General features: G+C 36.9%; 1 protein-coding gene across 1 annotated transcript; it reads left to right on the forward strand.

Annotated features, from left to right (window-relative positions):
* The first annotated feature begins 10,029 nt into the window (after window positions 1–10,029).
* Window positions 10,030–14,766, forward strand: LOC100377603 (uncharacterized). Its single transcript, XM_002730619.3, has 3 exons — window positions 10,030–10,484; window positions 12,743–13,178; window positions 14,296–14,766. Exons 2-3 carry the CDS (start codon window positions 12,917–12,919, stop codon window positions 14,607–14,609), a joined length of 576 nt encoding a protein of 191 aa, XP_002730665.1. The 5' UTR covers window positions 10,030–10,484; window positions 12,743–12,916; the 3' UTR covers window positions 14,610–14,766.
* Window positions 14,767–17,514: the final 2,748 nt, after the last annotated feature.

Here is a 17,514-nt window from a genome sequence, read left to right on the forward strand (position 1 = left end):
GCGCCAGCTTTTAAAGAGAGAGAAACGTCTGGCAAGTGTTTGAAATGTTTTGAGAATCTGAATAACGTTTTGTAGAGGCCATGTAATTTATGTCATGTAAGAAGTTGAAAGGATGTGACGCAAAAACCGATGCGTCGGCCAAACATGAAATTGCACAGCACGTTGGCAATTGTCTTTAATTACGCTGTCTAAATGTTTCTGAATTGTTTTGTGATTGGTGTTGACTTCAAACTTCTGTGAACTTATTTTGCAATTTGATTTGCGTAATAAGTTCGCTGTCAATATTTTGCGACCACGTTTTTTAATATGATGCCGTAATTATAACAATCACGATAACTCTCAATTATTTTTATTATTCAAACGCCGACATTCATGCAATACACCCACAATTCGATGCGTTCACCCACATTTCAACGAATGCCGGACGTTTCGGCCAGTGGCTCTCTTCTGTAAAATAAACGATCTTCAGTATTTGAAATTAGCGTTACAAGTAATGTTGCCGACATTAGTGAAGCCATACAGAACTATCTCCATTCAGATCACGCAAACAGTGGTGGTAACATATAAGCAACGTTTTACCAGTTTCAACAGATACTGTGATATACGTAATGGCATATAAGAGGGCATAATGATTTTCTTTCATTATGAAATTCACACTTATCGTTATATCTGTTGATATCAGTCATTTCATAACAATTAGTGTTGGCAGTATATGTTTGTTTAAAGATATTCGGTTTATTCTGGAGGGGAAAATTGTGATTTTTTGGCCAGGAGACGAAACACATCATGATTGAGTGACGTACCATTTTACATGGGCATCTAGATATCCATTGTTTTTTTTTTTAATTGTATATATTGTTTACTTTGTTTTAATTTAAGTAACAGTAAAAGTATTTAAGTGTCTTACATTATGTTCCTTTTTATCACGTCTATTATTATTATTATTATCACATTCAGTTGTTCACAGAAATATTTAATACATAGTCTATTATGAACTCTACTTCCGCCCGGTCGAAACTCTTGGTCGAAACGTTCGTCCACTCATTTGAACAGGATGTCAATTCATTTACACTCGGCTATCATTTAGTAACTGTTATTTACAAATCATCGATTCATTATATCATTTTTAATTATTTCTCTATTTCACTGATCGCTATAGTTCAATGTTTAGAATGGCAAAACATTTTTTGCACATAGACGATCGATGGAATACATGCGTGTATGAACATATCCAGTAACCCGACAAATAACTAGAATACAAGCCAGACGTCAAACTCTACCTTCACAAACTTGGAAAAAGGTCGCGGAGAGTACTGTGGCAATAGATGTCGGCACTTCAACCGAATTCATCGACCACAATATATGTGACTCTGATTGAGCACTTCACAGTTGATCGTGGCGACCAGCTACGCCAAAAGGGTTATATTTCGTATCTAACGAAGAGTCGCCGGCGGTAATTAGTGTGCAAGTCGCGCCCAGGTCAAACACAAAAGCATTGTTTAAATAATTTTACTGAAAAAACATTAGGCCAGAGGGATTGTCGCTCAAATTATTGTCGACATGGGAGAAAGAAGTTCGTCATGTCCATCTTTCATGGTAGCCTAGACCAACATGACGACGTCTGACAACTACTGCAAAGCAGGTGTATTTGTCAATTAATATTTAGAATTAAAAAAAAAGAAACAAGACATTAAATGACTAATTTATATTCAAATTAGTACTAATCGTTTATAATGTTACAAATCGCTTGATATTTCCATATAAAAAATACGTATATATGTATTGTAGGTATGTAATAGGTCAATTAGAGATTCAAATAAAACGGCAATACTATGGTGGCATGACTGTGGTGGCATGTTTTAATATTATACTTGTCATCGTACTATTAACAACAATTAATTTGATAATTGATTTCCATTGAACAGTAGTCATTTTTCCGTCATTCACCACCTCTTTTGTTGTTGTTTTTACCTCTACGGGGGATTTTTTTAGCACATATTGTAATGACATTTATGATAAAAACGTACTGGCTGGCCTTTATATGTCTTGCATATTTATAATCCAGCATTAAATATCGAAAACAAAACTCGTTTGCGAAAACTAGTTTAAGCTAATACTAACTACTTAGACCAACAAGTTTACTTATATTTTATATAAGTGGCACAATTTGCTTCATTTTTTTAATTAAATATAGGAGAGTCATGCCTATTTTAAAATGGGATTCATTAGCTTCTCTGGCGTTTTTCTGGAGGTAGAGTTCACTAGTTTCACCGTATTTACTTTCATAGCTCACTGAACGCTACTTCACTCTAGTACAGGTAATAATAATTATATAGTAAGTATCAAACTGTAAGGTATCATATATGAGAGGATCGTTGGGGCGCTCTAGTTGACATCATTGCATTCTTGCCAAATATTCTGTACTCAGACCGAATTCCTACCGGAATTCCGGATTTGCCATTATAATGTTACGTATTTATAATGTAAATACTACAAACTGTTGTATTGAGGTTTGGATGTAAATCCCTTGAAACCTGAGTTCATGTTTCATAAAATTACAAAAATGTGTTTTTCACTGAACTATGTTTTTCACTGAAACTTTTGAGATATAATTTTTGGTATATCTTGGTTCTTGGATATTCAAGCTTCGTCGTCCGGTAATTCGTTTAGTAATTCGAACTTCCCAGTTTGCGTAAAAAGGGACATCCAAAATGCCTTGGCTTCATTATTTGCTGAGGGACGGCCGCTTAGGTATGTGCTCTGTAACTTAGAGCACATGAAACAAAAAAGACGTTGTACTAAAGTACAAAAAGTACGTTCAAGGTCTTCACCTTTTCATAGCATAAAAAACGATTTGCTCCCTCGCTTATTGTGACACCCTCAAATCGACTGATTTCCATTCTCCTCCATTTTACGCCACGACTCGAAACATTCTTTTTTGCTTGACGTGCTCATTTACCTTCAATAACGTTTCGTGTCTGTCACTGTCGTATTTTGAATCTTGCCGATAACAGTTTGGTTCAAATTCACGTAGCTATCACCGAGAAAACTCGAACTAACATACCGGAAGTTGTCGTGTCGCCATATTGAATATTTCCGACAACTCTATACAACATTTAAACGTTAGTTTAATCAATCAAAAAATGTACTTGCACTAAAGTACGTTCAAGATATGTCCTTTCTCATAGCATAAACACGGGTTTTACCCTCGCTTACTAAAATTAAAATATCATTGGGTTTGCAGTCACCATAGCTATTGCCGCGTTAAGTACAGTCTCTGAGCTCTTGGTTATTGTCGTCCAAATAATTCAAGTTCCAAATTTTGGTTCCCTGGCGCCTCTAATAAATACGCTTTATTACTGCTGGGCTGGGTGGATGATTGGGCGAAAATCGTTTTTTTTACCCCGACATTTTTCGCTCGGAAAGACATTCACGCTAAATTTTGATTCCCGGGCGCCTCCAGTAAATAACCTATCTAAGCGCTGGGATGAATCATTCATATCGTCAAATAAACATGGAAGAATGGGCGAACATTCGAAACATTCGTCGTGATATTCCATTACATTGCGTTTTTATCGTGCCATATATTGCGTTTTTAGAGGATCTCAATGGTATTTCAAAGTCTGCTGTCGCACAGAGATAACCAGAACGTTGAAAAAATCGTCGTTAAATTCACGTGCAGTAAATTACGTTTTCGGATTCCCTCAAATTTGTTTTGACCTTTGTCACCTATTCTCACATCGCAGTGAATTACGGCATTAATATTTGTTCCAGGGTATCTTCGCTGGTATTTGCGCCCGACAAGGACGCAGGTCGTTTAGATCGAATGACTTCTTTTGTTTCAGGTTCGTTTTATGCCTAGAAACATGACAACGTTGTTATTTTGGTGAATATATAGAACATGTTCTATACAACTAAAGGATTTTGATATGCCAATCGAACAACTCCGTACTGGAACGTCCCAAGCTTGAAAAGTCCTCTACTCTCCGAGATTTTACAATGGCACTGGCTCAAAATGGACTTCCTTTTCAATGCGTCTTTAATGTAATCACAGTGTTGAGGGACTGTGATGTAAAATAATATAGATAATGTTGACGTCGCCCTACGTAAAAACACACTCTCGAACTTGACAACATTCAGTCTCAGACAACTAACAAATTATTGGAAATATCAGTTAAATCAATCATGAAGACTGATGATTCTATTTATGGCCTGGTGGCCGGAATAGCTGTATTGTTCATTTCTTTGCAATTGTGATTCTCAATTTCTATGTGTAAACTATCGCTGGGATGGACAGCAACGGCTGACAGACTATTTTGATTCTATAAGCTTTTTTGACACGGGCAACAGACTTTCAGATCTTTTTGTTACTTTTGTTCGGTCGAATTTTACACTGATAAGTAAGTATTAAGTAAGTAAATGATCCGGTGCATGGTCAACATGAGACTCTGATTAACAGGTAGGACCTGAAAGTAGCGTCAACATACAGCATTAATGGGGCAAGGGACAATCCTTTTTTTAAATCTCATTTACTAGGATTTTCGCATAAAGTAACACGTTATCATTATATCAAGAAAAGATAAGAATTTCTTTTTTCCAGGTTGTATAATGGAGTCTATAATTAATATATCATGGGTATTTTTGTAAAGTGTACCTTTATGTATTACCGGTAAAATATGCACACCATTAAAATGATAAAAACTTCAAATGCAACCGTAGTACACACACAGTAAACAAAATTATCGAGAGTGATTTTGGATTACCGGTAGTAACATGATGTGCATTATATATAATTGGTGATGGGAATTACAAAGCCATTTTTATAAAATAGTGAACAAATATTTTCATAACAAACACTAACCGTAAAATGCACCCATCATTGTCACTGATGGAATATTTTATATTGAATTTTTTTTTTATTTTGTCGTATTGCAACACATTAGTGATACGATGATCCCTCGCTAAACCGTGGATCCAAACAAAAAAACACGACATATCAGGGTTCGTGAGGGGAGGTTCATGCGTTGAAAACTGATAAATAGCACATATACACACATGTGTTTGTAGTAAGTTTTCTTAATTGAAAAACATCACAGCTTCTATGCTCACATGGACTCAACTCACTGTAGTGAATTTTATAGAGCTATATCAAAGGCAGACCGTACGTAAAGTCGCGATTTGACACCCTGTCAACATTTTGAGTCAGGCGGCTGTCACCCTTTGTATCTCAGTAATTGACGGACATTAAGTGTTAAGTTGTCTCCTCCAGTCCCTTTACGGCCAATTAAATACAACGAAGATGCAACGAAACATTGGTTCTTTTACTTACTGGGATGTAACTTTTACTTACTTACTTCTGTTACGTATACCAATGTTATAGCTTACAAAATATTTGTAGACTATTGTCAAGTAATATGAGAGGGTGCACTAGAAACTAGCTAGGATATATACATCCCAGTTAACGTATATGCATTCTCACTACCTTATACAAAAATATGAAGTTACACAGATAGAGGGAAATGTCTCATGGCATGGAAACATAATACTTTCTTTTGTCCAGGTTATATACAATCGTAGTACACATGCAAAGTAAACAAAATTATGTGAATTTGCATTGTGGTGGGTATTTCCATGCCAGTTTATAAAATTGTGAACAAATATTTTCGTAAATAACACTAATTTGTATTAAGGTGTACCAATTATGCATATAACTACATATCTCATATACTTAGTATCATTTTAATTATACATGGTATTTCCAGATTAACGGTTGTTAATGAAACATACAGCATTAGATTCTCAACTGCCATGAAAAAAACAAGTTTCTGCGACTCACCGCGAAAGTCAATCATCGTGAAAGCCAATCAATCGCGAAAGCCATTCATTGCGAAGCTGTGTGTGAAGTATGATGAAATTGTTTACGCGTATCTGTTAATCGACTTAATTAGCCGATTACGAGTGAATGAATGTGTTATGTCTGGCATCGTTTAGACAGGCGAGGTCCTGGACGGAACTCGACTCAGTGATTTGGAACTAATTACGAGATAACCGTCGCTATTCGGACTACTATTTCTGACAGTTGGTATTCGTAGTTATTAATGTTGTGAACGATTAATCAAAAGATATGACGTATTCAGTACTTAGTGTGATTGGCTTTTTGATTGAAGGTTACGCCCTAGAGTCTTTTTACTGTTTTGTAATTGGTTAGAGTTTTGAAAATGAATAAAGTTGTTTTAGTTGGTCTTGGCGAGTACTCCACGACAGAGGCAGTCGAGTCTTGGAGAGTTGTGGGGCGAGTCTGCGAGTCTTGGGCGAGTCTTGGTTCAGCCTTGCGATAGTCTTGGGGACTTTTCCCCAGGGCGTTGTGTCTTATAGAGTGCTCGACTGATCGACTAAGACGAAAGTTGAAACGTATTCTGTTGTGTGTGTCTTATATGTCTGTAAAGCTTAATTGACTTTCCCGATCCCGTACCTCAAGGGGACGCGATAGAGAGACAAGATTTCCCCCTGACACGTGTGGAGAACCCCGAAGAGAATAATTTCTCCCCTGATAGAAGATGGAATTACATAGATCATGGATAGATTCATACTAAATTATTTCCTTTCTGTGAATTTTTCACAATTGAATGCCAATGTTCAGATTCATGAACATAAATAAACGTTTCCCCTTAACATTATATCCATCTAACTTGTAAGTAACTCTTTGGGTAATCTGCGAACCTGCCAAGGAAATAATATGAAACGAAACTTTTCATTATCGAAAGCTTCATTTTATTTGATTAGAAACTGGATTATATCATTCCTTAGGTGTTAGTCGCTTTAACTTTGGAGCGAGTGGACGATGGTCAATCTCGGGGTCAATCAGAACATCGTAAGAATTAAACCCTTATATCTATTCAGTGGAAGGGCACAGATGTTAAGTGTGATTAACATTATATTTTAATTTAAAAATTAAAATTGCAGACGTGAATTGGAACGAGTAGTAACCATAGCAATTTACATGTGAACTTTATTATCGAGGTAACTTGTTCCAGTTTCACAGGTGCCGACTGTAAACATTCTGTCACATCTGATTCATAAGCGACGCTGACGCAGCTATTGTAAACAAAACGCGCCGATGAAACAAATTTTGTTCCACAATCGAAATTCAAGAAAAGCCCCCCCCCCCCTCATTCCAGTAAAAATACTGTACCCGCCACATTCTTCTCCAGCTTACCTGGTAAACGATTTAAGGAATACATCATATTTGGTTTGCACTTAACTTCGAATTGAAAATACTCTCCATCCATCTTAGTGACGAAAATACTATCCTTCGCCCATGTTTGTATTGAATATATTCTCCTTCGCACATATTTGTAATGAATATTCTTTTCTTCGTTTATTCTAGATTATTAACTGTTCTGTTTTCTCTGTGAGTCTTTCCATTACCTTTTGTATCTCTTACAATTCTTGACTTGTACGGCTAGTTACCGCGTCCCCATGTTGTATCTGATCAAGTCTGGTTCGGCGGCGTGCTTCTTCTTGTTCTCTGATCGATGCCCCTTCATCATGAAGTGGTTTAGCTGTTCTTAAGTGGGCTATTGTTCAACTCCGCGCACATATAACTGATGTCAGCGATGTATTCATCAACTGGTTCATTTCCGCCTTGTTTGCGTTCTAGTAGCGATCTGTATCTTGGATCGCGTAAAAACAAATGTGTTATTTCCATATATGTGCGCCTCTTGTCAGCGCTCCCTTGCATTTGAAGCGCAAATTTGACTATTCGTCGTGGACCGTTCAGACCGTTCACTTCCATATAATTGTTGAATTGTCTTCTTTTCTCGGTATCTTTGTTTTCTATGGTATCCTGGAATTTACCGAACTCACCGTGACTCACCGTGTTCTACTTTTGTTGTTCGTCTGACTTCCAACGTGTCAGGCTTTTCCTTTGGTCATCCATTTATGATGTCTCGGCTATTTTTCTTCCCTTTGTCTTTTGTATTTGAGCGTGTCTCTCTCCTAAATGACATTGAAATCGGCGTAGAAGTAATTCGGTTCTCTGCCATATGTTGTGAAAACTTGCGACGTGTTCGGGAACTGTCACATGACTTGCTTGGCTGGTAACACTTACACGTAGAGGTACTAGATTCGATCCTAATGAATACACTAGTTATTACAGATAGTCAAACTTTATTCATCCAAACGGTCAGCTGAGATAACCCCTCTCTGTTCTCTCCTCTCTTACAAACTCTCCCATAAAAATGTAAGGCGTGACAGAGTAAACATGCAGCCAATCGCAGCAGTCACGTGATTACCAGGAATGTGTCTTATTACGCTACCTTAAAGCCTTGCAAAGTCGCAACACGTAAATACAATAAGTAAACAATTTATTTATCAAATTCCTGTAATGTATGTTTATAATGTCTACTCTAAACATGTAAGTTGTTGATTCTAAACAATACTGCAACAGCGTGCAAACCAAATATGCGTACGTGATGTCGCTATGGTAAAACTATCAAGTGTACAATACTTTTTACAGATGCTAACGACGAAAACACAGCATACAAACAATTAACTGTCAAATTTAGAGATAAATATAACATCTATGTTTTGGCTTGAAAAAAATATTCCTTCTTATTTGAAACACAACGCGATTAATCAGAAACTATTTTCGTCGACCGATATACAGCTTAAAGCTGCCGGGGTCAAATCAGTTTGGGATTTGAATGTTGCATTGTTTTGGGGAATATATAATACAATAGCTGTTTACAGTTTTCTAATCATTATTATTAACTTTTTTGTGTGTTTCCATTCTTAGTTATACCCAGTGTGTATTATAAAGTTCATTCCTCAACATCATCTTGAATGAGGCGGTAGCTTTAGAAACGGTGGCTGACAAAGATTTAGCAGGAAAAGGAAAAAAACAATTAGTAAAACAAAAAAAAAGTTCAGAACAAACAAAAACAGCCAAAAAATCATATATTCGGGTAAAACCTAAAATGTAATAAAAAATGCAAAAACAAAAACAATGTAATCATGTAATATATAACAAAAAATGACAGTGAACCGACGACATGGACTTGTCGCTCGTATATGCGAAATGAATGTAGTGTGCACAACACACCATTTTAGGATATTTTGAGTCGTCATATTCGCTATTTGCGGAATGCGAATTGAATGGACAATATTTTGATCTGCTGAGTTCAGGCTCATCTGAAAAAAAAATAGTAATTTAATTTAGTCGAAATAAAATACCCGAAAATATCAAGTACGTACGGTATGTATACAAGCAAACGCAGGTGCTGATTATTGGGTTGTGGCATACTGTAAAGGGGGTAATTATTTACTGGGTTTTAGTTTAGCTTATTTCGCCGCTTGGAAAATGCGCTAAATTAAAACCCAGTGAATATGTAAAATTTAGCATGGAGCACATTATCTAAATGACGAAACCGTGAATTTAAAACCCACTGAATATGCCTGAAATGGTAAATCAGTGAAATTTAAACCCAGTGAAAATTAGTCATTTTACAGTAGTTAACCATCAGAGGGTGGACAGGTCCAGGCAAGAAGTGACAAATAATAACAGAAGGGAAAATTAGTATTGACAATTGCCGTATATTACACTAAACTCAATATAAATTAAGTAATGTGATCAAGCTAATAATTATATATCTGCCACGGTGAGATATAAGACAATTGTACGACCTACATTTCATGGCGAAACTATTGAGCAAATATAAAATGCACCCAATGCGCCGGACTGAAACTATCATAACTTCCAGGCTGAGGGTGACGCGTTCACCTTGTCTTCCCTGATCAATTTATTGTTAGCGTTCTTAATTTTTGATAATTAGATTCATTATAAAATTAAAATGTTCGTAGTATTACACAATACATCGCTGCTATAAATTACGTTATAATAAAAATGGTGGTGTACACGTCACCATCGTCACCGCATAGTTGGAGCATATGTGCAGGTACCATGTGACAAGCCATCACACTAAAAACAAAGGTCATTTAGTTGCTTGCCTATTCTGACGTCGGTCCAAAGGCGAAGCGGACATGTTTTTGCTCTGGTTTGTGTAAATCTATCCGACCCTACTGCTAAACACCTTCTCGTTGAACCGGGAGTAAGGGACGTGGTCAAGCACAGGCCGGGTTGCTATTGTATGTTAATATATGCAAATCTTAATGTGCATAGTAATACGTCACATACAATAGCCGTACACTGTGTGCTGGCAGGTTTACCTCACTGGTGCCAGCTGTCGCCTTATTTTGGGACTGATACCAGCGCGACGTTTACTTCACCGATGCATTGATGGTTACAGCAGAGTCAAATTTGATATTTTACGGCGAGATTTAGCTACAATGATGAGCGATAATGAATAATTAGGTACCAGGACGTTACGGCACTTCATACTCGGACTGCATTGATAGCGATCGAAATTGGAAGCCTTGGCGAGTGACGTGTGGGAGGTGTGTCGAAACGAGTCATTTTGAACACGGTAGGTGGAGCTCGCCCGCATCATGCAACGGCTTCGTGTGGGGCATTGAACTTTGCCGTGGGACATATTCATGTAATGTGCACGAGCGTGTTCTGTACATTGTCCAATCTGTTTATGTACGTGTTATTCGTGTGCGGTTGGTCTAACACGAGGGGAGTATTAGACTTGTTGGTCATGTTTTGACATTTAAGGTACATGTCGTGGTACCGTAATCATTAACAGATTTATTTGTATAGTGTGATTTCACATACCTTGTAAAATTGAACTTGAATGTTGACTAACTTAACAATACACTAGATAAGTACATAAATGTATTATGTTTTTACGGCTTTTTGTATATCGGGGGGGGGGGGTGCCTGACATGAACCCGACATCGGTAAACAAACAACACCTTTAAACCATGGAAGGTACAAACGGACCTTCCATGTTTAAACTTTCATTGTTATAGGTTATACCTAGACTGGCGCAGTCGGGCGATTAATTAATTTTTGTAGTTCAAATAAAATACAAAAATTCGCGAAATGGAGATGTTAGCGCGAAATCCCCTGTAACTGTGAAATCATCCCGACTGGTTTATTCTGCATGGCCCTCTATCGACACTGCAGGTACCCGTCGATTTTTCAACGGGTAATTATGTTAATGATGTTGTAACTGACAATCATCTAAGCCAATCACAACATCTCTTCAACTGATCTCAGACCGAGAAGACGTCGGTTGGTTGTAGCAGCTGATTTTTTTTTAAATTCTGCGACTAGTACGAGTTACTTTTTTTTACAAATTGTGATGAATTAGAAACGACGACAAACTCGAATTTCAACGTGCCGCCATGTTATGTCTGCAGTGTGACCTCATGTTCACCTCATTTTGCACGTGTTTCCGCGCCCACCTGTAGGCATTCATGAATATTTAATAGCAATGAATTTCCTGCAGAATGAGCCAGTCGGGGGGGATTTCTCGCTAACACCTCCATTTCTGCGAATTTTTTTATTTTATTTAAACTACAAAAACAAATTAATCGCCCGACTGTGCCAGTCTAGGTTATACCATGTATTGAGGGACTGTGGTGCCCGCAGAGTGTATTACGTGAACTTGTATATATTTCAATTGTATTGTCGAGTGCACATCTCAAACAATAAATAATAATACTACTACTAATAATAAAAACAATTGAATATGTACTGATAATACCATTTAATATCATTGTGGAAATGTTTCAAATGACTTTTTAATATATACGATGCATGTACTGAAGTCATGTTGAAATACATACGTTTAACCGTGGTTCATGTTTATGTTTGGTGATCTACATGTATTGATTATGCATGTAGCAGTAAGGTACGTAAAATGTCAAAGATCAAACTTCGTCATACAAGTTTATTCAGAAGCCACATAGAGAAAAGGTCGCATTATGAAATCATTGAGGTATATACCACATGGAGCCCAGTAACTATGATCAACTGTACACACTCCCTATGAGCGGGGGGAGTATCGGATGGTATCTAGTGTAAGAAATAGACAAGGGATGAAGGCTCCAGCTAGCTCATATTTTGTAAACTGGAAAAAAACAGACGAACAGAATGAAAAATAAAATCTATAAAAAATATCAGGCAACCCGTTAATTATTCGTAAGTGGAGTCAATTTGTGTAGTTTTCTTGATTTATTCTGCAGATATAGGTAAAGTATAGGTAAGGCTTTGGCGAAATTTGAAAGAGCAACTAATAATCTTCAACCTGTTATTTTTATAGATTTTATTTTTCATTCTGTTCGTCTGTTTTTTCCAGTTTAAAAAATATGAGCTGGCTTGAGCCTTCATCCCTTGTCTATTTCTTACACTAGATACCAGCTGATACCCCCCCACTCCGCTCATAGGGAGTGCGTACAGTTGACCATAATTCCTGGGCTCCCTGTGTATATACATGATGAAATGTACTGATGCTTTCTACCCCAATGTTCAATGTTATTACCGGGTTTCGATGTATTTTAATCAAATCGGGTTTGAAACAAAAAGGTAACAGAAACCACACGCGATTCTTCGATTCTAAGAATTCATTGGGGCAAACTCTGATGTCAGTTTGAAACATCCCATAATATGTGTACGCGTATCGTATTACACAAAACATAGACGGCGTAAGTCGCTAAGTGGTACGCCCATTAAATTCGAAGAAAAATGTCGGATGGCAGAGGAAACTTCCTCCTCGTATCCGCATTAGTTGTACCGTTGTACGTTTGGTAAAGACCCGTTGTATTGTTTTTACAGGCTTCATACAAGTCGGATTTGATCGGACTGCATTGCTTGTCACCAAGACCCCAGATTGGGACTGGTTCCGCTCCCATGACCTTCGAACCCTGTACAAGTGACGTCGTCACGAAGGAGGCGTACGACATGACGAGATGAAGATCGAGCTCTATTTGGAACTCCCACAAAACCGATATGTTCATTAAGACATTTCTATACTTGCTGCTATGTGCTGCTTATTTGGAGTGTTCCACCAGTGTACCAGTACTTAGAGATGACGTGGATCCGCTGGTAACCGGCCTTGAAGATGGAGATGTAAGAACAGTAAATACAATTCAGGAGATTCGTAGCCATGATATGACAAACGATTCGTACGAATTTTCAATTTCAGAGGATGATATAACAAAATCTAAAGAAAAACAGAGTAAGAAGCAAGATCTGAGACAGAGTTATGAAGGTGTGTACTACAAACAATGACGTCAGGGTCATTACGTATTGAGAGACGTACATCTCTTGTGTTACTCATCGTTAACGTTACAAATGTTCTGTTCAATGTTTGCAAGTACATTATTCCTGTTGATATACATGGTATATTCGTACGGGTAGTAATCACGTAGTAGTAATTAAATTGTAGGGTTATTTGATATCTGTCTAGCTCGCGTTGTATGTATGTTCCCTGTGAAACACCAATGTGATGATGGGATTGGAATTTCCAATGCATGCGTATTAACTCGCATATCTGTTTATTCATACTAGTATGTGCCACTATATATACTTAGTATATTGTTCGTGTCACGAAGAACATCTGTATTTTTAATCCATGAAATGTAACATGTGGCTAGGTTGTCGAATACCATAATGACGTTATTTACTCATCTCGTATTAATTATTGCTCACAGAAATCGATAGGAAGTCTATATTATTATATAGTCAATACAATGTGTGTATCCATATTGCCCTGAAATTATTAACGTTTATAATTATGTCGTTTTGTACAACGCAAAGCTATGAAATGTGCAATCTTACGGTGGTGCGTGGGAGGTTACATAAAGTCTGTTTTTATCATATTTATTGCAAACATTATCTTCTACTTATCTTTAGTTTATTTATGTGTTGATAATATCTGATTTTTTTTGAATAACTCAAATTTGTGCTACGAATAACGTAAACTGTTTCCTCCAAATAGTCGAATGTGCTTTTTATATTGGTATTATGTGCATTTATTCAGCATTAATACTTGACCTATATCTACTTGTCATCCGACCTAAATGTAGATTTTCGTTGAGGGCGCAATATATAAGTCATGATTGGTTGTGGTAATTTACATTTGCACAATGGTTATTATGATTACTTTGACGTCATTACTGCAATTGTAACTAGAAACTTGATTTATCCTAGATAAATAAAATTTAATTTTACAAAACAGACTTTTGTGGTTACCAATGGCAATAGCAATCTTTATTAAGCGTAATCGAACACAAAGTCACTATCGTGAATGGTTAACCACAATCGTGTTTGGGCGAAACACGCGTGCCCAGGGAATTAATTTTTTGATTATTAATTCATTCTTGCAGAACTTGAAGCACAGCATGTCGGACAAACGAAAAACGCAGCGCCGGAGGATAACGGTACAGCAGAAAGTGGCAGAGATGATTCCAGTCGGATTCTAATGTATTCGGTGCCAGTCACTGCAGTGGCGTTCGTAATTGTGTGCGTCGCCGTGGTTATAAGGTGCCGATCCATCCGCGCAGATCAGAAGAAAAAGTTCGGCCCTGGAACAGAGTTCACCTTAGGCGCCGTATTCAGACGTAATAAAATAAAAGGCTTCCACAGGCTGAGTACCACCGACTCTGACACAGAGGATCTTTCTGAGGGGTCAATATTTTGAATTGCAATAATGTTTAGTCCCTAAGAATCTACAAGAACCTACTGCTATTTCAGAATTCTGGATTCTAGACGATTAACTATTGGAATATCACTTTATTCACCCTAATTGTACTAACCCCATAGACTACGATTACGATTAAATATGGTTCAATGCTCAATCACTGTTAAAGTTGAGGTACGTTTATAATGCATTGCACCACAAATCTTAATATAACAGTGCGACTGTGGAAGTGCTTGGGTATGGCAATTGGTAATACATGTTATTACTTTCAGAACATTTACATAACATTCAGAATATTTACGCGAGCGAGGACGTATTGATCGAAGTTATTGGTGGGTGTGTGTAATCACTGATTGGTATTTCGTGTTAATATACTGGTATATTAAATAAGCACGGTGATGATCGGGTAAAGTGGGTCCATCGTCTCTGCAACATTACTATACAGAGTGCATAATTATTATATTGCATCGACTGGTGCTTGACTTATATATAATTTCATTTTATAAACTTTTTACGGGAACTCGGCGTAGTCCGATATGCTCAGGTCACTTGGAATGGGATAGGTCTTCGTGTGCTGGGTAGGAATGGTTTGCTATTTCTATCTTATAATGATCGTATCAGAAATAACTCAGTGGCTGGTCATGATTATGTATTAATACAATAAACTATTATACGGTGGCCCAAAGGTGTCACATCATGTTTTATTTCCCGTAACACAGACTTTGTTGCTCGAAACACAATTTAACTTACAATACAAAACTTTAATTTCGCGCAACACAACTTTATTTTACAAAACAAAACTTAAATTTATCGCAACACAACTTTACAAAACAAAACAAAACTTAAATTTCTCGCAACACAACTTTATTTTACAAAACAAAACTTAAATTTCTCGCAACACAACTTTATTTAACAAAACAAAACTTTAGATTTCCGCAGAAGAAACACAATTTCCCACATAATTTATTTTATTCACAAAACAAAACTTTAATTTTATTACAAAAATATATTTTCAATTCTCGCCAAGAAACCTAATTTTTCACAACACAAATTTAACTTCACATACCACAACTTTATCTTATGACAAAATAACTTTAATTCACACAACACTATAAATGTTAGTTATATACACTTAAATTCACGCAAAGCAAATTTAAATACGCACATAACAAATCTAATTTCTTGCAAACAAAACTAATTTAAAAACACCACTTTAATTACCAAACGAAAAAACATTTTTCCACAGTATAACTTTCATTTATCAAAGCACAGCATTAATTTTATAAAATCACAACTTCATGTTTTTTTTTAAAAATACAACGTTATTTTCCACTATTAATAATTTAATTTCTCAAATTTCAAACATTTTAAAAAGATACAAAACTTAAATTTCAAAAACCTTTTTATTATAAACAACGGAAGATGGTTATGTATCCCACAATTCACTGCATTGGCAGCCATATTTGTGTAGTACTTACACTGTATACACATCACTTAGGTATATCGTACGTACACTTGCTATGGCTGCAGCACATGCAGGTAATGATTATGATGCAGCTGCAGCAGCTGATTCTAATGAAATTGACGATGAAGAATTTATAAAGTACTTCTTCTTCAGTGGGTGTCAGTATGACGAAATCCTGAATTTTCTTTCAAAGTATTATGATATAAATATAAGCAAGAGTACATTGATGAGGAGACTTAAGCAATACGGATTGAGGAGAAGAACACCCGACTACGATATTAATTTTATAAGAGGAACAATTTTACAAATGTTAGACGGTCCTGATTGTATTGGCGGATACAGAACAGTGTGGCATACACTTCAGCTGCAAGGTATCAGAGTTCCACGAATTGCAGTGCAGAAACTCCTGCGTGAGTTGGACCCCGAAGGAACAGAGCTGCGAAAAGCACACCGACTTAAAAGAAGAGTGTACCTCTCTCCTGGACCAAATTTTTCCTGGCATGCCGATGGCTACGACAACTTGAAGCCATTTGGTTTTCCTATTCACGGTTGTATAGATGGGTATAGAAAAATACTATGGCTCTTTGTTACACGTTCCAATAATTCACGAGACAATATAGCCAGGTATTATGTGGATGCAGTTAGGGAGTTCGGTGGATGCCCAATACAACTAGATACCGACCTTGGCACTGAGAATGGCACAATGGCTGCCATTCATTGTTTCTTCAGAGATGACGCCGATTCTCATAGATACGTTACATCTTAGCATAATCAAAGAATTGAGGGATGGTGGTCATTTTTAAGAAGAAATCTTTCTACATGGTGGATTAATTTGTTCAAAGACTTGGATACCAACAGCAAATTACAAAAAGAGTGTTTGTGGTTTTGCTTCGCAAGTTTGCTTCAAACAGATTTGGATCATGTATTACAGCACTGGAATACACACTACATTAGAAGGTCAAGGCACGACACTGTAAGCGGAAGACCAGATTCACTATATTATTTGCCTGAATACCAAATGGGAGCTTGGCATTACCTGTACCAGATACAGAGATGGAGTATGCAAATACCCAAATTATTGATGTGGAGGAAGACTGTGAATACCAGGAATATTTTCAATATGTAGTAAACACATGTAATTTTGCAAAACCTAATGACTGGAATGAAGCACCAGAATTGTATAAACATTTAGTTCACTATGCATATAATGGAATTCCTAATTTCCGAGTTACTATTTTTCTCACGAAATTCGATAGAGGGCGTTCTCAAAGTACCCGGATGACAGTCCGTTCAATGTTCGTGGTGGGGTTGAAATTTGAGCGGCGTCTGCTGTATGCAATATACTAGTAGTTACTATTGCCGAAGTCTTATTTTTTACAAACGTTTTGCAAGAATTGGTCAAAATGGTTAACTGGCATTGTAATGCCCCAGACTATTCCT

The sequence above is a fragment of the Saccoglossus kowalevskii genome, chromosome 13 (assembly GCF_978046115.1).
Source record: "Saccoglossus kowalevskii chromosome 13, keSacKowa6.1, whole genome shotgun sequence".
In the NCBI taxonomy this organism is placed as follows: Eukaryota; Metazoa; Hemichordata; class Enteropneusta; family Harrimaniidae; genus Saccoglossus; species Saccoglossus kowalevskii.